Source organism: Clarias gariepinus, chromosome 1 (genome assembly GCF_024256425.1).
Source record: "Clarias gariepinus isolate MV-2021 ecotype Netherlands chromosome 1, CGAR_prim_01v2, whole genome shotgun sequence".
Classification (NCBI taxonomy): Eukaryota; Metazoa; Chordata; class Actinopteri; order Siluriformes; family Clariidae; genus Clarias; species Clarias gariepinus.
In genome coordinates, this window is record NC_071100.1 from 21145001 (window position 1) to 21172660 (window position 27660).

Here is a 27660-nt window from a genome sequence, read left to right on the forward strand (position 1 = left end):
TACCAATGTAAATGGTCATGAAAATAAAGAAAACACATTGAATGAGAAAGTGTGTCTAAACTTTTGGCCTGTACTGTGTATATATATATATATATATATATATATATATATATATATATATATATATATATATATGTGGCAAATATATATATATATGTCTTATATGTCTATATATGTCTTTTTTTCTGTTATGTTAATTTGGTGCGGTTAGGCACCGGTCTCGGTCGTATATAGGATCGGGAGACGACTTGGTGCCTTCCTCCATATGCTATTGAGTCTGTGAAATTGTTTATTTTGTTTTGTTTATGTATGATGTGATTATTGTTTAGTGGGAATTGTGTGGACTTTACACAATTGTGTTTGTTTTGTGTGTGTATGTGTGTGTGTGTTCTTTTCTTTTTTTTTATTGTTTTTTTTATTAGGAGCCGGGCACTGTGCAGGACAGAGGAAGCTGGCTGCATGTATTTGTGGTGTGTGCTTCACCGATTGCAAGGGTATCAACATAATTCTTTCTTGTAGTGAGTGCATGGCACTTAATTTGATGTGGATTTGGGGGGTTTTTGAATGATTTTCTGAGCTGCAGCCGGCCTGCTTTGTCCTGTAGGTTCCCTTTTTCCTCCCTCCCTGAGGATTGTTTTTATAAATTAATATTCGTTGATTGCTTCTGTGTCTCTTGGGAGCAAATAGATATTTGTTGTCTGTTTTTAATAAATAAACCATCCTTTTTGTACTGCTACCCACGTCTCAGGTATTCATTATTCTTGCCTTTGATAGGTGAAGCTTACCTGTGTGTCTTTATTGGGAGTATTTCCCTGGCGCCCCACCAGGGTGGCGTAGTCGGATTAAATTAATTTTGTAAATTCTTGCCTTTCGGGATATAACGGTTGCCACATTTTGGCGTAGTCGGCAGGATCCACCTGGTAGGGCAAGGAATTTTCTTGAGTCGTGGGTATATTTATATTTGGTGATTTGTTTTTTTTTTGTTTTTTTTTCATAAGCAAAACAGCAGTGTGCTTTAGATTTCGTGGGCAAGTATGGAGGATGAGATGCAGGAGTTGCGAGAACTGGTGGCCCAGTTGAGGACGGACAATGACCGTTTGCGTCGTGAGCGTGAGCTTTCCGGTTCCAATGCTGTCCTTGTTGCTGCTGTAACCACACCTGGCCCATCCCAGCCAGCGGAGGTCGATTCAGTGGCACCGGAACGATATGTTTTTGTGCCTAGGGATCGGCGGTGTCCAAAATTTTGTGGTAAATCGGGTATAGGCATTGAGGAGTGGGTGGAGGAGGCCGAAGCATGTATGCGGGTTCGTTGTTTGTCTAAGGCTGATAAGGCATTTTTCCTCTTTGACCACTTGGAAGGTGAAGCCCGGGAGGAGATTAGACATCATCCTAGTGGGGAACGGGGAGATCCGGACAAGATTATTGTGATTTTACGTGAGCTGTATGGTTGCTCCCAGTCATATGTAGCGCTCCAAGAAGCCTTTTTCTCCAGGAAACAACAAGATGGGGAATCTTTGTTAGAGTTTTCCCTGGTCTTGATGTCTCTCCTCGAGAGGGTTAAACAACAGTCGGCCGATACTATTCCTAATTCCGACATTGTGTTGCGTGATCAGTTTGTAGAGTATGTTGCTGATAGTGCCCTCCGCCGGGAATTGAAGCAGTTAGTCCGTCGTCAGCCCGCCGTTACATTATTGGAGGTACGTGGGGAAGCAATTAGGTGGGAACGAGAAGGGATGCCAGGAGGGGCGAGGGGTAGAAGTCAGTCCGTCCCAATGGCATATGGCATCCAGTACGGGGTGCAAGGGCATTCTCACTCAGAGCTGAGGGAGTTGCGGGAAATGCTGCAATTGCAGCAGCAACAGCTGGATCGGCTTACTCGAAGTGTTGCAGATATGCGGTTTCCTCAACGGGCTCGCCGGCCTTCTCGTGCCGAAGTGTTACTTTGTCACCGGTGTCAAAAACCAGGTCACGTTGCCCGTGAATGTGATGGAGAACGTGTTCGTTCTTCCTCCTTAGCTCGCCGTGAGTCACCTTCTTCGACAAGGGTTGGACCAACTTTTGTTCAGCCGGCGGAAAACTAGGTCCCACCGAGCTGCTGAGTCACCGTTCAGTAGGGAAAGACCCTGACTCAATGACGTTAACTTCTTTGCCACATTTAATGGCATCATGTCCACACCTTGTCGTTTGTATGGGAGGTGTACAGGTGCCCTGTTTGATCGATACTGGCTCTATGGTATCTACGATTACGGAAAGTTGTTTTGTGGAACTCTTTGTACCATTGGGCCAGGATCGTCTCCGGGCATGCCATTGGTTGCAGCTTCAGGCAGCGAATGGATCGTTAATTCCATACGTTGGTTATGTTGAGTTGGACGTGGAGCTTTGTGGCCAGGTAATTTCAGGGTGTGGCGTATTGGTTGTTAGAGATCCCCCTAAGGGCACTGGTGCTCAAGTCCCTGGGATCTTGGGGATAAATGTTTTAAGTCGGTGTTATCAGGAGCTCTTTGGGTTGCACAGTGCTGCCCTTTTTGATGCACTATCTGTGTCAGAGGCCTCCCAGTTGGTGGTCCAAGCATTACAACATTGTCATGAGGTAGATGCCACCCCTCAGGCAAGCCATATTGGAAAGGTGCGATTGCGGGGTCGTCATGGCTGTCGCGTTCCAGGCGGCACTATGAAAGTGGTGGCTGCTACTTGTTCTGAGCACTTTGCTGGGGGAACTGTGCTTTTCAAACCTCCAGAAACAGGGCTGCCTGCCGGACTGCTGCCTTACTACGAGTGACTCGGGGTACAGTTTTTGTACCTGTTGTCAACGTAGGTAAGACTGACATAATGCTTTTTTCGGAACTCCGTTTTGGGCACCTTGCACCAGGCATTTATGGTGAGCTTGCCTAGTGGTGTTTCAGAATGTAATTCAGTTGCTGTGTCCGTAAATTTACAGACTTCTGTTGTTCTTCCTTCAGTAGTGGAACAAATCAAGAGTCTTGATCTGTCAGTGTTGTCAGAGTCTGAACAGAACCAGGTAAGATCCCTGTTGTTAAAATTTCATAGTTTTCTCTGCGCACGAAGGTGACTTGGGATGCACACAGCTCCTTTCTCATGACATCCCCTTAACGGACTCGGTCCCAGTTCGTCAACGGTATCGGCGGATACCACAGAGTATGATGTGGTGAAAACGCACATAAACCAGCTACTAGAAAATAACATTATTAGAGAGAGTTGTAGCCCATATGCCTCTCCCTTTGTGTTGGTCAAAAAGAAGGATGGGACCATGCGCATGTGTGTCGATTATCGTCAGCTGAATGCAAAAACCCGAAAAGACGCCTTTCCCTTGCCACGGATAGAGGAAACCTTGGATTCACTGACGGGGGCCCGGTGGTTCTCCACCATGGACCTCGCCAGTAGTTATAATCAGGTTTCTGTTACCGAGGCGGATAGACATAAGACTGCCTTTTGTACACCTTTCGGTCTGTTTGAATGGAATCGTATGCCATTTGGGCTCTGCAATGCCCCAGGCACCTTCCAGAGGTTGATGGAGAGGTTGTTTGGGGATCAGCAGTGCCAGTCCCCTCTTTTATACTTGGATGACATTGTGGTGTTTTCTTCTTCCGTTGCACAACATCTGGATAGGTTGGAGGTGGTTCTGAGTCGACTGGAGCGAGAGGGGCTAAAGGCAAAGTTGGCTAAGTGTGCGTTTTTCCAACAGGAGGTAAGTTATTTGGGACATATAATTTCGGCCAAGGGGGTGTCGACAGACCCAAGTAAGATAGAGGCGGTGAAACAATGGCAACGTCCTACGGGGGTGGCAGAGCTTCGGTCGTTTCTGGGGTTTGCCAGTTATTATCGGAGGTTTGTAGAAGGCTTTGCCAAGTTGGCAGCTCCTCTACATCGTCTAGTAGCTGAATTTGCGGGTCGTAAGTCCAGGGGTCGAGCAGAGTCGAGGTTTGGGGTGGCTTGGACAGAGCAGTGCCAGGTGAACTTTGAGGAACTGAAGAGCAGGCTCACTTCAGCCCCAGTATTGGCGTATGCTGATTTCTCCCTTCCCTTTATCTTGGAGGTAGACGCTAGTCATGGAGGGTTGGGAGCAGTTCTGTCCCAGGAACAGGGAGGGAAGGTGGGGCCTATAGCCTATGCTAGTCGCAGTCTTAGGCCCACTGAACGCAACATGTCAAACTATAGTTCCGTGAAGTTGAAATTTTTGGCGCTCAAGTGGGCCATGACTGAGAAGTTTAGAGAATATTTGCTGGGGCAGAGGTGTGTCGTCTTTACTGATAATAACCCCCTTAGCCACCTGGCTACGGCTAAGCTCGGGGCCACAGAGCAGCGGTGGGCGGCGCAGTTGGCCTCTTTTGATTTTGAGCTAAGGTATCGTTCTGGGAGGAGCAACCGGAATGCGGATGCCCTTTCGCGACAGGGTCCTTCCAGTCAGGGTGATTTGGCGGGGGTACTACCTGGTATAGCGCTTCCCACTGTGGTACAGCAGGCTGGTGAGGTGGGGATGGCTTCTCAAGCAGCAGTTACGGTGCTGCCTGGTTTGGCTGTGGATATGCAGTCATTACAGGATGAGGACCCTGTTATAGGGGAAGTGTTAAGGTTTTGGAGGCGAGGAGCCCCACCTAATTCGGAGGAACGTCGACAGCTACCCAAGGCTGTGGTAACTCTTTTGCGACAATGGGGTCGGCTGTGTGAGGAGGACGGAGTATTGTACCGCTGAGTGTTTCATTCTGATGGGGAAGAGGAGGTGTTGCAAGTGGTGTTACCAGCACTATTGCGTCACGAGGTACTGACACAGTTACACCAGGAGCACGGGCACCAGGGGGTGGAACGCACCACTGAGCTGGTGCGACAGCGTTGTTTTTGGCCAGGCCTGACAGCCGATGTGGTACAATGGTGTCGAGAGTGCGAAAGGTGTCAGGCTTCAAAGGATACACGACATCTTCCCAATAGTTTTATGGGTCATTTGTTGGCCTCGAGGCCGAATGAAATACTTGCCCTTGATTTCACTGTATTAGAACCTACCCGGTCAGGATTGGAAAACGTGCTGGTAATAACGGATGTTTTTACAAAATATACCTTGGCTGTACCTACACGAGACCAACGGGCAGAGACAGTGGCCCAGGTTTTGGTGGCGGAGCGGTTCTACAAGTTTGGAGTCCCAAGTCGTATTCATTCAGATCAGGGCCGTAATTTTGAGTCTTCCTTGGTACAGCAGCTTTGTGCACTGTATAAGGTGGAAAAATCGCGTACCACTCCTTACCATCCAGCAGGGAATGGGCAGTGCGAGCGTTTTAACAGGACGTTGCACAACCTTTTGCGTGCCCTGTCTGTGTCTAGAAAAAGAGACTGGGCCTCATGCCTTCCACAAGTGCTGTTTTATTATAACACTACCCCTCATCAGACGACTGGTGAGTCCCCATTCTTTTTAATGTTTGGGCAAGAACCAAGACTCCCTGTGGACTTCCTCCTGGGTAGGGGCCAGGAGGTTGTAGTTGGTGGTGTGCATGAGTGGATGAGGGAGCACCAGGCTAGGCTTTGGCTGGCATTTGAGGGGGCACGGGGAAGACTGGAAGCTGCAGCAGGTCGTCGTAAAGCACAACACGATGCTCATGTCCATGATACACCACTGGGGGAGGGTCAGTTGGTTTATCTGCGTGATTATGGCACCAGAGGTCGTCATAAAATTCAGGATCTGTGGAGCCCTGTGGTGTACCAGGTGGTTAGAGCCCCTAAGGAGGGTGGGGCAGTATATGCCATCGCACCAGTGGATGATCTGGGGAAGGTTAGATGTGTTCATCGGTCTGCCTTGAAGGCCCGGATCCGGAAGGATAGTGCAGTTTCAGTCTCTCCCTGTTCCCCCCCTTTGGAGACCAAGGTGTCGACACCAGAAGTCTTAGAGGAAGAAATTGATTTGTTTATGGTGGTGCCAGAATTTCCTCCGGTACAGGTTTCCCGGGATACTATTAGGTCACCTAGTAGGCCTGCAAATGCTGACGTGGGGATCACAGTTGTTGGGGGCCCTGAGGCTCCTAACTCTGTAGTAAGTGTATTACCGGGGCCTGTGCATTTGTCAGTGAGTCAGTTAAGTGGTCCGAGTACTTCTCTGCGGAGAACAGGGCGGACTACCGCAGGTCATCATTCAAATCTGCACCGGTTACCCCGTGCTGCAGCCGAAGGCATGAGGACGGCTCTAACACCAAGCCCTGTCTCAAATAAAATTTCTGTTTGGTTTAGGCCATGGGACATGGATACGGAGTAATCTAAGGGTATGGGTCCTTTAGTCATCGTTGGGACGCCGATTAAAAATAATAGGGGGTAGAATGTGGCAGGGTAAATGTGTGTTTTGAAATGTGCTTCGTTGGGGGGGTGGCTATCAGATTAATAAGGGGAACGCAGTCTATTTAAGGACCCTTATTTTGACTAGTGGTGTTGTGTTTGTGGTGCCTGGGTCCTCTGCAACCTGGCGTGTCCCTTTTCGTTCCTGATCCCTGTTAAGGTAGGCTTGGGTCTTGTTGACTGTGTAGCTAGGTGAATAGCTTAATGCTAATCAATCCTATTTACAGTTTAATCCTAGTGGAGGTGACGGCATGGACGTGTGGGCTATTCTCGGCGGAGCGCGCTTTTAGGTATGCCGGTATTTATAATAAATTGTTCTCACTTTGGCAGTAAGCATATTTAGTGTATTTTTATAGTATCAGCGGCGCTAGCGGGATGAGAAGGCTGGCCGGTAGATTGAGCTGCGGCATCGGCGGTGAGTACTCGTGCAGCTTCACGCAGGCGATTGTCTAAACCGAGTAAGTATACATTTTGTGTTTGTCTTTCCATGTGGTCAATAGATGGAGGTTAATGTGTTTATTCTCCTCATGCTAGGAGTGTGGTGGACTATTATAATCTCCTCGCCTTATTCCTAGTTGATGATGCTAGCGGCGACGCCATTGCTGTTTTGCTTATGTGTAAGAAGATTGCTTGCTTGTGACTCGGCTGCTTTGTGGGCCGTGGGGCTGGTAGCTACGGTGTGCATGCTGCTTAAGTTTCTTTTTGTTTTCTTATTTTTACTTTTGATTAGTTTTTGTTCTTGTTTTGTGTGGATGGAATTGTCTTTTTTGGCTGATTGTTTTGCATGTCTGCTTTGGGTATTTTGTTGTGACGGCGCGAATGTTTGTGTTGTTGTTGTCTTTTTTTCTGTTATGTTAATTTGGTGCGGTTAGGCACCGGTCTCGGTCGTATATAGGATCGGGAGACGACTTGGTGCCTTCCTCCATATGCTATTGAGTCTGTGAAATTGTTTTTTGTTGTATGATGTGATTATTGTTTAGTGGGAATTGTGTGGACTTTACACAATTGTGTTCGTTTTGTGTGTGTATGTGTGTGTGTGTGTTCTTTTCTTTTTTTTATTGTTTTTTTTATTAGGAGCCGGGCACTGTGCAGGACAGAGGAAGCTGGCTGCATGTATTTGTGGTGTGTGCTTCACCGATTGCAAGGGTATCAACATAATTCTTTCTTGTAGTGAGTGCATGGCACTTAATTTGATGTGGATTTGGGGGGTTTTTGAATAATTTTCTGAGCTGCAGCCGGCCTGCTTTGTCCTGTAGGTTTCTGTTCCCTTTTTCCCTCCCTCCCTGAGGATTGTTTTTATAAATTAATATTCGTTGATTGCTTCTGTGTCTCTTGGGAGCAAATAGATATTTGTTGTCTGTTTTTAATAAATAAACCATCCTTTTTGTACTGCTACCCACGTCTCAGGTATTCATTATTCTTGCCTTTGATAGGTGAAGCTTACCTGTGTCTCTTTATTGGGAGTATTTCCCTGGCGCCCCACCAGGGTGGCGTAGTCGGATTAAATTAATTTTGTAAATTCCCGCCTTTCGGGATATAACGGTTGCCACATATATATATATATATATATATATATATATATATATATATATATACACACACACACACACACACTACCGTTCAAAGGTTTGGGGTCACTTGCAAATTTCTTTGTTTTTGTTTAGTGATTTATTTTCTACATTCTACAACAATACTGGGGATTTCAAAACTATAAAATAACACATATGGAATTAGGTAATTACGTAACAACAACAAAAACAACAGTTAGTTGTTATTACAAGACACAGAGGTCAGCCTTTCTGTAATAGTTCTTGCAAGAACAGTATTGTCAAGTGCATTTGCAAAATCCATCAAGCACCATAATGAAACTGGCTCTCATGAAGGCCATCCCAGGAGGGCGAGACCAAAACCTACCTCTGCCGCAGACGAGAAGTTCTTTTAGAGTTATCAGCCTGAAAAATGACCAATTAACAGCACCTCAGATTAGAGGCGTTATGAAGTCTTTACAGAGCATAAGTAGCAGACACATCTCACCATTAACTGTTCAAAGGAGATTAATGCATTTTTTGGACGCCTTCAGCATTCCTTTACAATGTAGAAAGAAATAAAAATCAGGAACCATCATGGAGTTTGAAAGTGACCCCAAACTTTTGAACGGTAGTGTGTACATATATATATACACACACATATGAAAGTCTAAAAGTAGTATATGTATTTGATTTAACTAAGCAAATTGATAAGTGCCTTCCATTGGATAATTGCTGCAGTGATTAATATGTTTCAGTTTAAGTTATTTAACCCTAACTGATGCAGTGAGAAGCTTCTCGTTACTTAAACAACCATGTCAAAGACATATCTTGTGGTCATGAGAAAGATGTTACTCAGTTTTAGAAGGGTCAAATTATTGGCCTGCACCAAGCAAAGAAAACAAAACTACTAAAAATGGGTTAAGAACTTCATTTTTGCGTGATCGTGAAAGATCACTTAAAATTTTAAGAGAATGTTTAAGAAAAAAATTCTTAAGAAAACCCCTAATCAGTGAGGCTAATCGAAAAAAATAAATCAAAACAAGCTACAATTTGCTAGAAAGCATAAAGAATGGACTGTGGTGCTTTGGAAAAAGGTCATGTGGTCAGAAGAGTCCATATTTACTCAGTTCCAGAGTGATGGTCAGGGTAACAAAAGAGGTGGATGAAGTGATGCACACATCATGATTATGACCTGAGGTTGATTCTGTTGTTCTGTTTAATCTACCAACGTTCATTCCCAAAACATTAGGTCAGCTAAATACCTGAATATACTGAATGACCATGTTTTTTCAATAATGGATTTCTTTTTCCCTGATTGCTATGAGCACATTCCAAAATGACAATGTAAAGATTGGTTCAGGAAGCATGAGAAATCATTTTTACACATGGACTCTACACTACAGAGTCCAGACCGTACCACATTCAGAATTTTTGGGATGCACTGGAGAAGACTGTCTGACTCTCCTATCATCAACACAAGATCTTGGACAGAAATGACTGTGACTCTGGACAGAAATAAATGTTGTAACATTGCATAAGCTTATCAAAATGATGCCATGACATGCCGTAATCAAAGCAAAAGGCAGTCCAATGAAATATTAGCCTGTGCACCTTTTTTTTGGCCGGGTAGTGTATCTTGTGAATCATTTAGAGTCACACTGTAAGTGGCTTAAATGGGTAAACTGAGTTTTAGTTACTGTACAGTGAGGTACATCAAACTGTTAATGAGATTACTTATGCTGTTCAGCAGTAGTGTTAATATTAACTGTATACATCTTCATACATGTTGGTGATTTATTTGCACCTAATTCCTTAGAGCACACACATAATAAATACAGAAGAGGAGATTGTGGTTAAATAATATTAATATTTATCTTCAGAGTAAAATGAACCTGAATAATAATAAAATAAAAAATGTAAAATTATTCTTACCTGCAAACCTCTCCATCTTTTCAAACTCTAGGGAATATAGGAATAATTTAATTAAGAAATTATGTATATTAGTGTATCCATATACAGTTACAGTAGGTTAAACAAGCTATAATAGCGACATAACATATTCAAAAATGTTTATACTAAAATAGTAAAAAAAAGAATTATAGTAAAAAGTACAAATAAATTTAATAAACTTTTAAATTACTAAACTAGTTTATTGCATTTTTTTTCCCTAACAGACTTCATGCTTTTGCAATTATGCCCCTTTAACATGTATTGAAAATGCTACAACCAAACAACTACACATAATACAGTACAAGTATACTGTATGCTTGTAAATTCTTAGTCAAAGCAATTTAATAAACACATTTGAATGAACTTGTTGTGTTGATGAAATATTATTTTGGGGAAAATATTCACCTTTCTATGTGCAGTATATTAAAAATTTCACTACTTACAGTACTTCACAGAAATAAATAAAATAATAAGTCAAGTGTAATTACTCTGTCTTTGCTCCTCTGAAAAACAGAAAGTAAAAGATTAATGTTCAAGACAGTTCTTAAATAGTATTTTTGTTAAAGAAATTGTGTTTCTCAACACACACATCAATTGAATACAACCCAACATTTTTTAAATTTATATAAAATAAAAACTAAAAGACTTTCAAATCACATGAGCCAATATTTGATTCACAAGAGAACATAGAGAACATACATGTTTAAACAGAGAAATTTCATACTTTTATCCACTAAATGGGCTCCTTTCAAATTTAATGCCTGCTAAAGGTCTCAAAAACGTTGGCACGGGGCAACCAACAAAGGGCTGAAAAAGCAAGGATTTTTGAAAAGATTCAGCTGGGAGAACATCTAGCACTTAATTAAGTTAATTGACATCAGGTCTGTAATATGATTAGCTATAAAACTGATGTCTTAGAGAGACAGAGTCTCTCAGATGTAAAGATGTGCAGAGGCTCTCCAATCTGTGAAAGAGTGCGTGAAAAGATTGTGGAATACTTTAAAAACAACGTTCCTCAACATCAAATTGTAAGGTCTTAGCAAATCTCATCATCCACAGCGCATAACATCATCAAAAGATTCAGAGAAACTGGAGAAACTGCGTAAGGGACAAGGCCAAAGACCTTTGTTGGCTGCCCGTGGTCTTTGTGCCCTCAGACAACACTCCATCACTCATTTGCATGACTGCGTCATTGACGGTACTAAATGGGCCCGGTAAACACAATCCGCTGTGCCCTATCATACAAAAAAGGAAGCCATATGTGAACATGGTCCAGAAGCGGCATTGTGTCCTGTGGGCCAAGGCTCATTTAAAATAGACTCTTTCAAAGTGGAAAAGTGTTCTATGACCAAACGAGTTGAAATTTTACATTCTTGTTGGAAATCATGGATGTTGTGTCCTCCGGGCTAAAGTGGAGGGAGATCTTCCAGCATGTTATCAGCATTCAATCAAAAGCCAGCATCTTTGATGGTATGAGAATGCATAAGTGCAAACGGTATGGGCAGCTTGCATGTTTTGGAAGGCACTATGAATGCTAAAATGTATATAATGACATTAAATATCTGTGAAATTGGCAGATATTGATCGAAACCTGGAAAATATGTTTTTCTTTTTCGGCTGCCCCCTTTCTTTCCAGCTACTGCATTTCAAGGCCGTGGCTGGAGACATAACTAACTCCCCGAAGGACAGTCTGGGAGGGGATTTTTTACCCTCGTTATCCTAATGTATCTTATTCCTTATTTTCTATGATGGCGCCGGTTAGGTGGCTGCCATCGCGACTCTGTGGTCGCACAAAATCATTTCACTGCATATTGTACTCTGTATGATATGACTCTGTATGAAATAAAATTTGAATTTGAATTTGATAATGGTTCTATAGCAACATATGCTCCCCTCCCAATGACGTCTATTTCAGGGAAGGCTTTGTGTATTTCAGCAGGACAAGGCAAAACCACATACTGTAGCTATGACAACAGCATGGCTTCGTAGTAGAAGAGTTCTGGTGCTGAATTTCCCTGCCTACAGTCCACATTTGGCACATCATTAAATGAAAAATACGTCAAAGACGACCAGATGAGGCTATGAATTCAGCAGCTGGAAACCTACAGTATATCAGGCAAGAATGGGACCAAAGTCAAAACACCAAAACTCCATAAACTCATAACCTAAATGCCCAGACATCTTCAAACTGTTTTGAAAAGAAGAGAAGATGCTACACCATGGTAAACATGCCCCCATCCCAACTATTTTGAGCAGGTCACTACTATTGCACTAGAGCACTGAATCAGATTCTTACCTGTGTTTTGCTTCTCCCTTTGAATATCTAAGGATAAAGCATAATCAGTGTTACGTATCATACACGCAGGTGCAGCTCAATAAATTTTAATATCATTGAAAAGTTGAATTATATTTAGTAATTCAATTCAAATATTATTATAGTATACTGTGTATATATATATATATATATATATATATATATATATATATATATATATATATATATCACACACAGGCTAATATATTTCAAGTTTTTATTTGTTTTAATTTTGATGATTATGGCTTACAGCTAATAAGAACCCAAAATTCAGTATCTTAGAAAATTTTAATATTGTAAAAATGTTCAATATTGGAGACTCATGGTGTCACACTCTAATCAGCTAATTAACTCAAAACACCTGCAAAGGTTTAAATGTCCAGATGACGATCATTGACACCCTATGTGTCATCATTGAATAGAAGAAAAACATGCGGTAGAAAAAGGTGCATAAGCAACAGGGATTACTGCAGCCTTGAGAGGATTGTGAAACAAAGCCCATTTAAAAATTTGGGGGAGATTCACAAGTGGTGGTCTGTAACTGGAGTCAGTGATTCAAGAGCCACCACACACAGACATATCCAGGACACGGCTACAAATGTCGCATTCTTTGTGTCAAGCCATTCTTGAACCAGAGACAACATCAGAGGGGTTTTACCTAGGCTAAGGACAAAAAGGACTGGACTGTTGCTCAGTGGGCCAAAATCTTTTCAGATGAAAGTAAATTTTGCATTTTATTTGGAAATCAAGGTCCCAGAGTCTGGAAAAAGAGAGGATAGGCACAGAATCCAAGTTGCTTGAGATCCAGTGTAAAGTTTGCCTTGTCAGTTTGGGAAGCCATGCCATCTGCTGGTGTTGGTCCATTGTGTTTTATCAGCTGCAAAATCAGCGCTATTATTTTAACGTTCACCAGTTCAGTTTTGTTCATGTCCACTAACTTTGTGATTTGATTTGAGTTTGGTACCTGCTGCATTCAGCTGTGGTGAATGTATTATTATTGGTACTTCATAAATAAATATTATTATTATTATTATTATTATTACTGCTATTTTTCAGTAGCTTTAGTTACCACAATAATTGAAACAAATTACCACTTAAAAGTATTGTAGCGTTTTTAACCGCAAAGAAGGAACTTGGAGAGACGAGTGAGGTTCCTGGCTGCCCAATGCAAATGGCTGGGAGGACTTTATTCGGCACCAGCATAAAACAGCACATTCACTAGTCACTACAGACATCTAACCCACACACACAACCTGGCCGAAGCCACTACCCCAAACACCTTTCCCCAACATGTTGAACACATAACAACCCCTCCCGCAAAGCATGATGGTTGTCACTCAAACCCCACCCACGCCACAGTATCTTTCTATTCAGTAAGCAGTTGAGCAGATCATAGTGGAGCAGTGAGAGTAAGGGCTGGGACGAGCTGGGGTGAATTAGTTTTAAATTCTCATCCTAGTGCCAGCTGGATTCTCAAAAGTTGCATGTTGTACTTTTTTTTTAAGTCAGTTCCCTTGCATGATAGAATGTTTTACTGTTTTGTGTTTTGCCCTAATATACTTGATTATTCTAACATACTGTAATATTTTCTTGGATTCTATAATAAATATGCAGCATGAATGAGCAGTAACACTGATTGCTGTGCTAAGATGCCCCCAGACCTGCCACTGTGGCACTGGCTCAGCTATGTGGGAGTGTAGTGTGGAGCACCTACATGCAGTGCTCACACTATGAAACACATGCTCTCTACTTACAGTTCTTAAGATATTTGAAAAACATGTTCAAGTTCTAGTGTAATTACCAGCTTCCAGCTTCTGTCTCTGCTGCTCTGAAAACAGAAAATATTAAAATATTACTATTAGAGACATTACAGTGCTGATGTAAAGAACACAAGGGCAGTTATACTTAAGCATACTAGTGGTGTAACCTGTGGTGTGATTAATTCTGTAGAACGTCTTTGTAAGGTACTGCCTAATGCTGTGTAGTGACAAGATTTTATTTTATTTATGTATATACTGTATGTTTTTTAGAACTGTGAATGTTTAATAAAACCCTGTATTACTTTTTTTTTTGCATAAATATCACTTATTGAAGAGATGATGGCAGAAATGTTTGGCATTTTGCTTATCACCTTATTATGCTAATTAATTATTTGATAATAATTAAGTCTTTCTTATGTTGCCTCACATTTTGCAGAACTGAACATGTTACCAGTCAGTTATAAGATCTTAAGTATTTCATGTATTGTGACTTATATTTGCATTTATATTATTTAAAGAATACTTGTTTAACACTAGAAGCGCCGGGCCAGTGTCACCTACTAAAAACGCGGTTCAGCGGTCATTTGACCGCCTATTGTTTTGAATGGGAAGCTGCTGCTGACACACAATGATCGCTAGATGGCGCTTTCACCCAAAGCAAATAGTTTAGCTCCAAGATCAACTTGCACTTGGACAATGCGCCATTCATTCCCGCGTTGATAATAAGCGGTATCTTTTTTTCATATTCAACTGAGAAAACCTACTACAGAGTCTCTAAGAAGAGAGAAAAAACAAGTCAGAGGGAAAAAACAAGTCATGTTTGGAATTATAACCCAAAGTTTTTGACTTTTTTCTGCCGTTTTTTCTCCTCCTTTGTCCATCTAGGGGCTTCGTACTATAACAAAAAGGAAAGCTCTACTTAATTTTATATCGTATGGAGAAAATTTTATTAGTTTGTTCATTCTATTTGAAGCTTCTGAACGTCTCGGAGCAGCGATTTAGTTCTGAACTCGCTTCCGTGAAATTATCGCTAAAACAATATTAAATTTGAATAAATCAGATCTACTACAGCAGATAATAAACTATGCTATGTCATAACCGAAGCAAACACAACGAATATGTCTCGTTTCGTTCAGTGTTGCTAGGCAACGGACCACGCGCCTAATCGGTTCACTTGGCCGCGGTGTATTATAAACCTGCGGGATGTTTCACTGCTTATGTCCACTGAATGAGAACTAAATCAAAGATTTCGGTAACTACACTGAGTGTAACATCTGCATAGTGACACTAAACAGCTGAACAACTTCACTTTTCCGTTTACCTCTGAGAAAAAAAAGCTGTATTTTGTTTGTTTATATGTTTATAAAAGTACACGAAGTAGGCGCGCGCGCGCACACACACACACACACACCTCCTCTGAGCCCTCGGTCAACATCTAATGACCGTCGATATGCAAATGAGTCAAGACGTAGCCTAACGTGGTGTCGTGTCGGATTTCAGCGGTCAAAGAAAGTGGAAAGACTTTGAACAGTTGCAGCGTTTTTTCAGTTACAACAAGCACAGCGATGAGTCCACGTTGTTTCACTGGTTATGACATAGTGACACTGAACAGCTGAACAACTTCACTTTTCCGTTTACCTCTGAGAAAAAAAAGCTGTATTTAGTTTGTTTATATTCAGAGTAACACTTTACAACCACCTCTCATAGTCTATTGTTAGTTTTAATGATTTGGCTGAAACTAATTATCACTACATAAGTACCCCAACACCATTGATCATGAGTTTCAGCTGAAACTAATTCTATACATGCAACAGAAAATGTAGATGCAGATTCCAAATGTATAAAGATACATGCTATATATATAAATAAATATATATATATATATATATATGTGTGTATTCGATGCATGCTATATATATATGTGTGTGTGTATGTGTGTGTAATCGAGGCTGGCTATATTCAGGGGCAAGAGTTCATCAACTAAATGTCTGCACATGTTAATATATTCCTAAAATTAATATATTACAAGTTGATAAACTGATCTGCGGTAGCAGAGAAATCCGCTGAAAAAGGGACACTACACAATACGGTATTAGATGTCCCTCATGTCTCTGTCCCTCTCCTGTGCGTATTCATTCACAGGCTGCAGCGCGCGCGCTCACACACACACACACACACACACACCTCCCCTGAAGCAGTTGCGGCGTTTTTCAGTTACAACAAGCACAGCGATGAGTATAAGAATAAAATAAGGTATCAGTTTGGTCTGTGTAGTTAGTGCCCTTGTATAGAATAAATGAATGAATAACACATTCCAACCACCTCTCAAGAGAGTGCCATAGTTTTGCAAAAATACTTGCAAAACATCAGCATACATTGGAGGGAACTTCTGAGGTGGTCAGTGATTGATGGCACGGTCGTTCGGAGGGGGTTGTGATCACACCTACAGTTCTTTTGTTCCAAGCTGTCGGTCAAATATCTCTCCACTTGAAATGGAAGCACAAAATTGAGGGGCAACATGCAAGGGATTTCAGCATCTCGACGCACAGTAGAAGCTGTTTATAAAGAAGACACTGTTTGTTTTTTTATTTTGTAATCTTTCTCGTGTTTACCTTGTACTGTACAATGTATATTCATTTTATTAATGAATTGCTGTGAATAAACTACATATGCAGTTAATTTATCAGAAAGGACTTCAGTTTTTGTGTGCTAAACTAAACTTCAGGGTCAAGTAATAGCGATTTTATTTGAAAAGTATATATATATATATATATATATATATATATATATATATAGGGAAAGATTCTGCATCTACATTTTCTGTTGCATGTATAGAATTAGTTTCAGCTGAAACTCATGATCAATGGTGTTGGGGTACTTATGTAGTGATAATTAGTTTCAGCCAAATCATTAAAACTAACAATAGACTATGAGAGGTGGTTGGAAGGTGTTACTCTGAATATAAACAAACTAAATACAGCTTTTTTTCTCAGAGGTAAACGGAAAAGTGAAGTTGTTCAGCTGTTTAGTGTCACTATGTCATAACCAGTGAAACAACGTGGACTCATCGCTGTGCTTGTTGTAACTGAAAAAACACTGAAACTGCTTCAAAGTCTTTCCTCTCTGTGACCGCTGAAATCCGACACGACACCACGTTAGGCTACGTCTTGACTCATTTGCATACCAACGGTGATTAGATGTTGACCGAGAGCTCAGGGGAGGTGTGTGTCTGTGTGTGTGTGTGTGTGTGTCTGTGCGCGTGCGCGCCTACTTCGTGTACTTTTATAAACATTCTACATATAAACAAACAACATACAGCTTTTTTTCTTTCTCAGAGGTAAACGGGAAAGTGAAGTTGTTCAGCTGTTTAGTGTCACTATGCAGATGTTACACTCAGTGTAGTTACCGAAATCTTTGATTCAGTTCTCATTCAGTGGCCACACATCACTTTCACATTTCCCTCGCTTTTATGCATAAGCAGTGAAACATTTCGCAGGTTTATAATACACCGCGGCCAAGTGAACCACGTTCCCGCCGATTAGGCGCGTGGTCCGTTGCCTAGCAACACTGAACGAAACGAGGCATAATCGTGGTGTTTGCTTCGGTTATGACATAGCATAGTTTATTATCTGCTGTGGTAGATCTGATTTATTTACATTCAATAATGAGGCTTTATATCCTCAGGAGGGGTCATTACATATGTAATATGTAAAACAATATTGTTTTAGAGATAATTTCACGGAAGCTTCTAACAGAACGAACAAACTAATTAATTTAAAACCTTATATAATTAAGTAAAGCGGCAATTCCCTAAATGTCCTTATAAAATATCGCTGATTATCAACGCCAGAACGAATGGCGAATTGTTATTGTTTTATATATATATATATATATATATATATAAACTGCATATATGGAATGAAACCTGAGATAGTTACATATACGCACTGAATGACGCATAGATAGTATGCGCGATTCCTTGCGCCATCTGCTGAGAGAAATGAGAATCGCAGGTTGGAAAAGACAGGAAACGTCATGCCGCCGCGCAGCTGTCAGCGATTTCACGTAAATAAGAGCAAAATAGCTTTATACTGGCTTTTACTGGTGCGATTTTAAAAATGTAAGCATACAGGGTGATTAAGCTCACAGAACTAGGAAAAGTCATGAAAGGAGGGTCCTGGAAATTGATCGAGTGTGAAGTAATTTTTTTTTTTTACCCCCTTGCGGTCAAATGACCGCTGCTCGGCGCTTCTAGTGTTAAAGCTGCATACATGAACTGAACTGCCTGTAATTTGGTAATATTATTTTCAGTTAGCCTTAAAAGGGCATGGCCTTTGTGTTTACAAGTCTGCAGTCAACCAACTGTCATACCCATACAGTGTGTGCTTTTTAAACATTCCATTCCATATTTAGTCACTCTTTTCTAAAAGCCCCCAGTCTTCTGAGAAGGCTGCTTTCTAGGTTTTGCAGTGTGGCTATTGGGATGTGACATTCATGTATAAGACTATTAGTAAGGACAGACACTGATATCAGTTCTGTGCAGGCCACTTAATTCTTACAAACACATACTAGTGTACTCATGCTTTCTTTCAAATAGGTATTTTTTTTTATCTTTGTGATAAAACAAAATGGATAAATACAGAGTAGTGATACTGTAAGACAAGATTGAAATAAACCACACTTTGTAGAGAGAGCATGGACAGCTGGGCTCATGACTAAAGATGACTATGGAGAATCAACTACAATATTACTTAAACCTGGAGAGCAAGTATTTTTTAACCTTTTTTTTGACAAATGACTGCTGTTACAATCAATCCAACAGCAATAAGACATGCTGAAACTGAGATGCCAACATTCCACTTCCAAGAACGAAAGACTTCCTCTAAAATGAAAACACATTTAACACATTACAGATACAGTATACTGTATAAAAAATTATATTTTGCTCTGATTATGTGCATATTTAATTACCATAGAAGGTTCAATTTACATCTAAAAGTCTAAGAGCATTTCTTTTAACGCATCATTACGACTTACTGTTAATGATGACCTCTGTGTCCATCATGTGATCGATTTGTTGAAATCGGCAGTAAAATTTGTTGGAGTCACTATAATCTTGAACAGTGATGCGGCGTTTAAGATTGAAGCCCTCAGTGTCTCTGTGTATCTGTGTCTCTTCAGCAGGCAGAGGGGCTCCTTCTCTGTCCAACCACTGAACATCAGGTGCAGGGTTCCAGCCTCTGGATTCACACTCTAGATTAATACCTCCTGAGTTATCATAACTCTCCATCGTGATCACTGGGTGACTTCCATGAGCTATAAACAGTAATGACAATTAAATTCCAATTTTTTTGACAAAATAAGAAAGTTCTGTTTTATGACTGTAAGAGCATAAGTTATATAACACTTTAAACCTTCTGGTGCAACAGTGAGCAATGACAACAATCAAAGCTTGTAATCATTAGAAACAATGCACAAATAATTCAACCAAACATCAGTACTTGAGCTTTAACTCATTTCATTTCACAAACAAAAAGCACTATTCAGAGGATGAGTGTGCACATTTAAGAAGCATTTGAGCATTTTAATCAATTTGACTCATCATGGGCCCCGCCGGGTGGTGTTAATGGCGCTTTGTATTCTTTTTCTCCGTTCATTTCTGTTCTTGGGCTTGTGATTGAAGTTCTGTGCACTGTCCCTACACCCGTGTCTATCATCATCAAGTCATTTCCTGCATGGTCTCCCTTTTTGATTTGACCAATTTATCATTTTAAACATCACCACTTTTATCAACTGATTGTGATTTATCCTATAAATATGACCAAACAAGTTAAGTTTCCGCCTATTGCAGTCTGTGCTAAAGTCTGTGTCTGTCCAATACATCTTTTTATGTCATTGTTTGATATCATTTGTTTCTGTCCAATATGCAAGATTCAGCAATAACACCTTATTCCAAATTACAATATTAGGTCCATGTCAGTCTTCTTGAGTGTGTATTTTTGCTTGAGTGCCATAGTACTGTACATTGAAGATGCAGCTTTGTAGTAGCTTACACTTCATATTTAGATTTATTTGCTTTTTTTTTTTTTCACCATTTATCTTTAAGATTAGTGATTGCTTAGGGAGCCTTCTCAATTCTTTTCTGCATTTCAATATCACGGTCAATATCACAAGTTAATATGCTTCCTACTTCCACATTCTATATTCCCACATTATTCAATCTTAATTTTCTTTTCAAGCCTTTTCACCAAACACATGTTTTTGTTTGACCAATGTTGGTTCTCTATCCTGACATCTTGCTAGCCTTATGTAATACAGTAGGTCTAAATTTTACTGCAACAAGTCCTGTTTTTCCTCGTTCAAATCCACATCATTTGCAAATCTCAAGTTATTTACCAGTTTTCCATGTACTGACATGTTTGCATTTGTATGTTCCAAGACCCATTCAAGTGGACAACAAATGCACAAGGAGAAATTGGATCTCCTTGCTTTTTCCCCACCATATCTTTGAACCAATCTCCTAGCACCTTACCAATTCTCACTGCAGATATGTGTTTTCCAATACTGTAATCAATATCTCTGACCACCCATAAGATTTCAGTGTGGGCCGCAACACCTCTGACCAGATAGAGCCAAACACCTTTCGAAAATTTACACAGTAGTTATGCAATTTGCAATTCTTCCTCTTTACTTTCTCTAGTATCAGCTGATATTTGCTTTGTTAACTGCCATTGTTCTATCAGTACTGTAAATAAACTGGCATTCACAGATGGCAGTTGCCGAGTCGCATTAATTTTGTGCTGTTTATATGTTGCGGTGGTTAAATGTGGTCTGACTGGGACTGTAGCCAACCCAACTGGAGCTTCTGAAAAGACCCAACATGTGGCATCATAATATTTGAGCTGATCACACAATACTGAAACAGTAATTAAGAAGACACAGCAACACCTGTATGACCTGCACAGGCTGGAAAGAAAAAAAAAACAGTTGGTTTCCTCCTTGCACACTCACATGTTTCTACCTGGGCACTTTGGAGAGCTTCCTGACAAGTAGCATCAGTCCTGGACAAGGGCCCCTGAACATTGTGTAGCAGGTTCATAGTGAATAAAATCTTAGTGTAATGCACTATTTGCTTTTTTACTAAAATCCTTTCTGTTTTCATTCTGTCTTTTATTTAGCAAAATATGTTGTTTTTTTGTTATTGATCGTTTAGAGACTTTTATTTTGTCAATTATGGCTGTCTTGACGCCATTTTGACGTGAGTGCAAGCCTCCCGCCAGTTTGAGTTGCATATTCTGGTGAGAGGTAGGTGCTTTTCAGAGCTGTCGGTTTTAAGAGCAATTGAAGTTAATAAAGTTTGAAAATATTGTTAATTTCTTCTTGTAAATAGTACTAAGACAATATACAGTGTTTTGTTGCATGTTTTGGTGTGTGGATGCACACGTATTATATATTAAGTGGACTGTACAGTATGTATACGTATTATATATTAAGTGGACTGTATGTGTGTATGTGTTAGCTGACAAAAAATTAAGAACCATCAGAGGTGTCAAGTAACGAAGTACAAATACTTTGTTACCTTACTTAAGTAGAAATTTAGGGTATCTATACTTTACTGGAGTAATTATTTTTCAGCCGACTTTTTACTTCTTCTCCTTACATTTTCACGCAATTATCTGAACTTTCTACTCCTTACATTTTAAAAATAGCCTCGTTACTTGTGGTTGTATGAGAAGTATAAACATACCATTCCAACACCCTATTGGTTGGTATGGATCCATCGCACCTGCACATGACGTCACATCACACACTCCAGCAAGGACGTTTGAATAAATTAGCATTTTCGGTTGATAAGGTTGTGATAAGTAGATGAAGATGTCTGTGATAGAGACTCAAGATTCAAACGAAATGTCACAACCAAGCACCAGCGAGGAAGGTAACAGCACCAGGAAGGTAACAGGAATGATATATATATATATATTGTGGCGTGGGCGGCGGCTGACGACTCGTGAGAAGCTCACTCGTCTCTCCAACATCCTTTCCAGCGGTAAAACGCTACATTGGTGTCAGAAGTGGGATGGAGAATAACGAGTTGGAGCGCACTACGGAGGACCTACTGAAAATCCAAGCAGGCCGCCGAGTAGCGGAGCGACTACTGGGTAAGAGAAAGCTCTTACCTGACGGAGTGAGCGCGAGCACACCACGGCGACCAAAGAGGAGCGGCGAGATCCCGGCACTGGATCTCGGGGGGGAAACCCTACGTCGACGCTGCGCAAGCGCAGGAGCAAGCTACAGCTCCGTGCGCCGTCCACCGGCGAAGCGATCTGCAGCTACGCCTTCCTTCCTACAACGGCGCCGTTGAACCCCACGCATTCCTCGCCCAAGTAGAGCTAGCCGTCGACTTTGCGGGCTGGTCCCCGGCGGAAACAGCCGTCCGGGTAGCTCTCTCGCTAGAGGGCGACGCGCTCTGGGCGCTGGAAGATCTCCGGAACGATGAGCGGAAGGACTGGACAAAGCTACGGGAGTCGCTCCACTTCCGGTTCGGCACGGGTGACCGTAAGGAGGCAGTGTGCAAGGAGCGGCGCGCTTCCGAGTCACTGGGGGCATTCGCCACAGATTTAAGATGTCTCGTGCTATCCGGAATTCGAGCACGACAAGCGTGAAGAGCTAGCTTATCGCGCATTTGTCCGGGGACTCCGACCGCCAGGGCTCCGCGAACACATCAGGTTAGCGGCCCCAGCTTCCCTTTCCGAGGTGCTGCGCGAGGCCGAGCGCGCTGAGCCCATAATGGCGCAACATCACGGCGAAAGATCCGAGCAACGCCCGCAGCTCAGTGGCACTCAGTAGGTAAACCTAGCCAGGGACAGGGCTACCCGTCGCAGCTAAGCAACGAGCAAATCTCCGAGGTTTCGCGGCGATGCCGAGGCACGGGACCTCGGGTCTACCGCAGCAACGTCTTAAGGCCTGAGGGACAGCGTACTCCAGCAGCCGCTGAACTAGCGCCGGGGGGACGTTTGGGAAGCCGCGCTGGGATTTACGTCGACTGTGTGCTGGACGGCGTCTTACTACGCGCGCTCGTGGACACCGGCTCCACTGTTTCGATGCTGCGCTCTGGATTACTGGGGCAAAGCAAGCATGTTTGCAGACTTCCTAATCCCGCCTTCAACATCCGCACCGTTACTGGGGGCTACGTGAAGGTACGGGCGTGTCGCACGGTGCGAGTCCAAGTGGGTAAGCGAACTTATTGGGTGCGGTGCTGAATTTGGCTAACGGAACTCTGCGTGGCAACTTCGGGGTAGCCAGGTTGCTAGGACCCAAACCACAGCCGGACAGGTTAGTAGCACACACCCGGGGGGCGGAACTTCCGGTAGCAGACCAAGCGGGAAACCTACACGCTAACGCCGGCGCTTTACCCCGACGGCCGGGCAGCAAAGCGCGTGGTCGGTACTGCGAGCGAGTGGAGCGCCGTGACGACGTAGAACCCTCGACTCCGAACATTCTCCAGGCTCTCCGGCGGTGATCAGCCGTCCAAGCCAGCGTGCAGCCGAGTTACTGCGTCATCCGTAGTCGCTTCGCCGGTGTCACAGCTGGACCGTGATCCGCTCATCGCTAAGCACATATGGAGCGTATGGGCGTGGACACTCACAGCCGTGGGCGAGATTTTGCTGCTGGAGAGCAGGTATGGGTGTGTTCCTCCGGAAGGAAGAGGGGGCTCTCGGCTAAGCTTATGTTCCACTGGGTGGGCCCCTGTACAGTCCTTGCCCAGCTCTCCGATGTCATCTACCGGGTGCGGTTGGCGGGGCGGGCACGAGTTGTGCTCCACCGGGACCGTCTTGCGCTTTACCAGCCGCATGCCGATGCAACATCGAACTCTGTGGAGGCCGGACCGCCTCAGGACAATGTTCGCGCTTATCCCTCACCCGCCAAAGGACTCCGGCGTTCCCAACGCCAGCGTCGACCGCCTCCGAGACGAAGTTTGTCATGGTGACCGGGGACGGTCACAGCTCGGGTGGGGGCAGTGTGGCGTTATATATATATATAATTGTTACTAAGCCTGCCCTGGGTACACTAATTTTCTTGTATGTTGCCCTCACAGATTCCTGCAGCTAGGCTTGGATGTACATTTACATTCCAATAAAGGTTACCGATGACACGCCTCTGAAGTTTGACTTTTTGCACCATTAAAATACTTATAGGCAACTAGTTATCATATCTTTGTCTCCATGAAACATGTTAATGCTCAGTAGTACACATATATTGTTCTTTAATGTATTTGCATTGTACTAAAATGCATTCTTTTTCTTTTTTTGCTTACTGACATATACAGTATCCCAAATCACTATGGCTGTTAAAAAAATACAACAAAACAACAACACGTTTTTTTTATTTTTTTTTATGAGGTGTTAGTGCAGTATATAGGCCTGTGGCACAGCCTAAGCTTTTATCCTTAATGCTTTTTCCTCCCTTACGTTACTTTTACTTTTATACTTTAAGTAGTTTTGAAACAAGTACTTTTATACTTTTACTGGAGTAGAAAGCTTGAGTTGATACTTCAACTTCTAAAGAAGACTTTTAAAACCCTAGTATATACTTCTACTCAGGTAATGAATGTGAATACTTTTGACACCACTGAGAACCATATTAACATGTGTTGTATTATACAGGAGTGTGCCTGTTGAGAAGTGCCCACGGCCTTGTAATATCAACTTATTGATTTTAACACACAGGTATTTCCTTTGTTTTTGCTATTGTTGATTGCTGTCTTTAATTTATTTGTCTTGTCTATTATTGTATTGTATTTTATTATTGGCTTGTGTTGTTAAATATTATATGTCATTGTTAAGAAATATTTTGTTAAATTGTTACACATAGCAGTTTGAGTTGCATATTCTGGTGAGAGGTGTGTGCCTGTTGAGAAGTGCCCACAGCCTTGTAATATCAACTTATTGATATTAACACACAGGTGGACAGAGTGCATCAATAAACCTGCTTCAGTGAACAGCAGTAGCCAGTGTCCTGGTTTTCTTTGAACACAACGCAAGAGAGAGTGACAGCGGTCAGCGACAGACCGGTTACAATTGCACGAGACAAAGCAATGAATACTATTGTAGCGCAGCCACATAAAGGACTTTTTATAGATGAAAAATTAATAAACTGATAAAGGTTAAGCAGCTGTTTTCCATGAAGGTGTCCTTTTGGGTTTTATTTGCCCCATAAACCAGGTTTTGGATCTGGATCATACTCTTGCAAGACTGCGCTTCCTGGTCGCGCAAGGTCGGTAGTGACGCAAGAGGTCACCTGGTCTGCCGCGAAGAAGCAAGAGGGGAAAGAGATTATGAGGAGAGATTAACGGAGACAGCACTGTGAATGTACAAGAGAGAGAGTGAAGACCGTGACGAGTGGAATTTGATCATTTTCTGGATAAATCCTTGCCGAACTCATTCAATACACCTCTTGCTCCGTTTTCGTGCTCCTGGACTGATTCAATAATACCGGTGAGACCGAGCCATCTCTCCCGCTACACTCACTCACAAACACACTCATAAATAACCCAGACTTCACACACCCATCCATTTTTGGGTATTTGTATATATTTCGTATATATTGTGTTTCTTTGGTGCACCGTTTAGTTTTTTGTTTTTGTCACTTAATACACTTTGGGTTTTGGTTAAATTGTTGTTGTTTGTCTTCTCTTGTGCCGCTAGGCCTACACCGCACCAGAAGTTAGATTCAAGACCCCGTTTTAGTGTAACTAGGTTTACAACAAATCTGATCGTTACATTATCAAGGACTCAAATCATCTACATCACTGTCTTTTCTCAAATTCCTTTCTCAGAGAACCAAAGTAAAAATAACGAGCAATGTTAAGAGGGGGAAACCAGTATTCAGTTAAAAGTATACTATATATCCTCAATGCAGAAATTAAGAAATAGAAATGGAACTTACCCTTGACAAAGATATGAACAGCAATGTCATCAGACCAGGATTTATCCTCAATTAGACACGTATATTCTCCTTCATCAGAGATTCGGATAGCAGAGAGTTTAAGTGAAGCGTTGCCTTTCTGTAGTTCCTCTTTGAACAATGATGTTCTTCCAATGTAGGACTTCGCTTGCTTTTCATTTCTGTCTTGATGATCCTTATAGAGATGAACTGTTGAGACCCCTGCCTCTAGTTTAAACCACTCCACTGTCATGTCCACAGCACTGGTATTGGGTTTGATAAAACAGGGCAGAACCAGATCTTCACCAGCTACAGCGTAAAGAGGAACTTCTGGACCAAATACCGTTAACTGCTCTGTATTGTGGAAAATGCAAAGAAAATATATATTTATTAAGTTCAGCCTTTCACATATCTGTAAAATAATTTTCGTCAGTGTTTCTTTCTTATCTTGCTTGAATTCATCCACATTGGAACACATTTAAACATGAACTGCCAGTTTAAGGTTTTGCCAGCTTCCTAATGGAATGCTAAGTCTTTTGAAACTCATGGGGTGTATGAGTGTGTGTAGTTTAATTGAAACCACTTATCAATTACTGTAAGTACAGTATGGTTTGTTGGTTAAACTTTTTTCCCCCAGAGCAAATTGATATGATGGACAACATTTTGATGTTAATAAATGAAATGATTATTTAAAAAAAAAATTGTTTCCTTGGTTGTGTATGTTATATAAGATTTGAAACAAGAAAAAATTATGTCTAACAAATTTGCAAAATAAAAGAAATCAGAGTGGATCTTTCAGAACAGGAATAAATGTCAGCTTTTTTTACCTGGTTTATAAATAATGCGTTTATTTTTTGATTGCATTTAAACACATCCTTGATAATGATAAGCAGTTTGTTTGCAGCAAGTATTTGTTCGAGACATGCTGCTCTAGTGGCTGAATCTTGTGAATCATATGATTTCCTATTTGATTTATAGTTTCACAGTATGGGCACAGTTTAAAATGGGCAAAAAGTACAGTTGGTGAATACATACATGTACATATGCATACTTTGAAAGAAAAAAATGCTTGTTGCAGCTCAGTTTCTAGTGGCTTGTACATTGCTAAGCAAAAGAGATTCAAAGCATCTGGCGATGAGAATGCTTAACTGACAACAAAAGCATTTTGACGGCCATATTAAATCTCAAAAAAGGGGTTGATCAACAGCTAGCAGAATTAAATGAGCAGACAAAACAAAGTAGTGCCATGATTTCTAGTTTAGCAAAAGCAGTCCAGTTTAACACAGAAATCAATAAATGCCAATACAAAATTGAAAACTTGGAAAAACTAAATGTCCATCTACTGTAAGTAAAGAAAATGAGAAAAAGAGAACTAGAACGATACAGAATAAGATGGTGTCCCAGATATGAAGACTAAGACGGAAGGAGCCATCGATATTGTACACAGAGTTCGGAAAAGTTGGACAATAAAAACAGCCATATTATCATTCAGTTTACTCAAAGAGGATAAAGGCATTAATTTTGCAGTAGTACTACCCTGTGAAGATTTAGAGGTAAGAAGAAGATTGTGGCTTCACATTGAGCAGGTGAGGAAAGCTGGAATAAGGGCCTTCTTTCGGGGACCCCATGGATACATCGGGTTGAAAGGGGCAGATGAAATCAGACAATATTACTGAAGCAGTGAAAAAGATTCACAGGGACAGTTCTAGTCAAAGTCTACACTTAATTCAGGTACTGAGTGTGTTGTTCTAACAAAGTTCGTACTACAGTTTTTTCCCCAATTAATTTTTGTTCTATAGTCGATGGTTTATGTTCATTTGGTTCAGGACAGTAT

The 27660-nt window shown here is 41.6% G+C and overlaps 1 protein-coding gene across 4 annotated transcripts in view; it reads right to left on the reverse strand.

Annotated features, from left to right (window-relative positions):
• LOC128518726 (butyrophilin subfamily 1 member A1-like) overlaps nt 1-27660 on the reverse strand; it is a 51941-nt gene that overhangs the window by 16926 nt on the left and 7355 nt on the right. Inside the window, exons 3-9 of one of the 4 annotated variants that reach the window (XM_053491968.1) lie at nt 25830-26180; nt 18921-19199; nt 18664-18765; nt 13925-13951; nt 12106-12132; nt 10298-10312; nt 9792-9818 (exon numbers count right to left, since the gene is read on the reverse strand). In XM_053491968.1, coding sequence (XP_053347943.1) covers nt 9792-9818; nt 10298-10312; nt 12106-12132; nt 13925-13951; nt 18664-18765; nt 18921-19199; nt 25830-26180 — 828 coding nt within the window. The remainder of the gene's footprint in view (nt 1-9791; nt 9819-10297; nt 10313-12105; nt 12133-13924; nt 13952-18663; nt 18766-18920; nt 19200-25829; nt 26181-27660) is intronic. The other 3 variants (XM_053491983.1, XM_053491974.1, XM_053491992.1) reach the window with 3 other exon arrangements.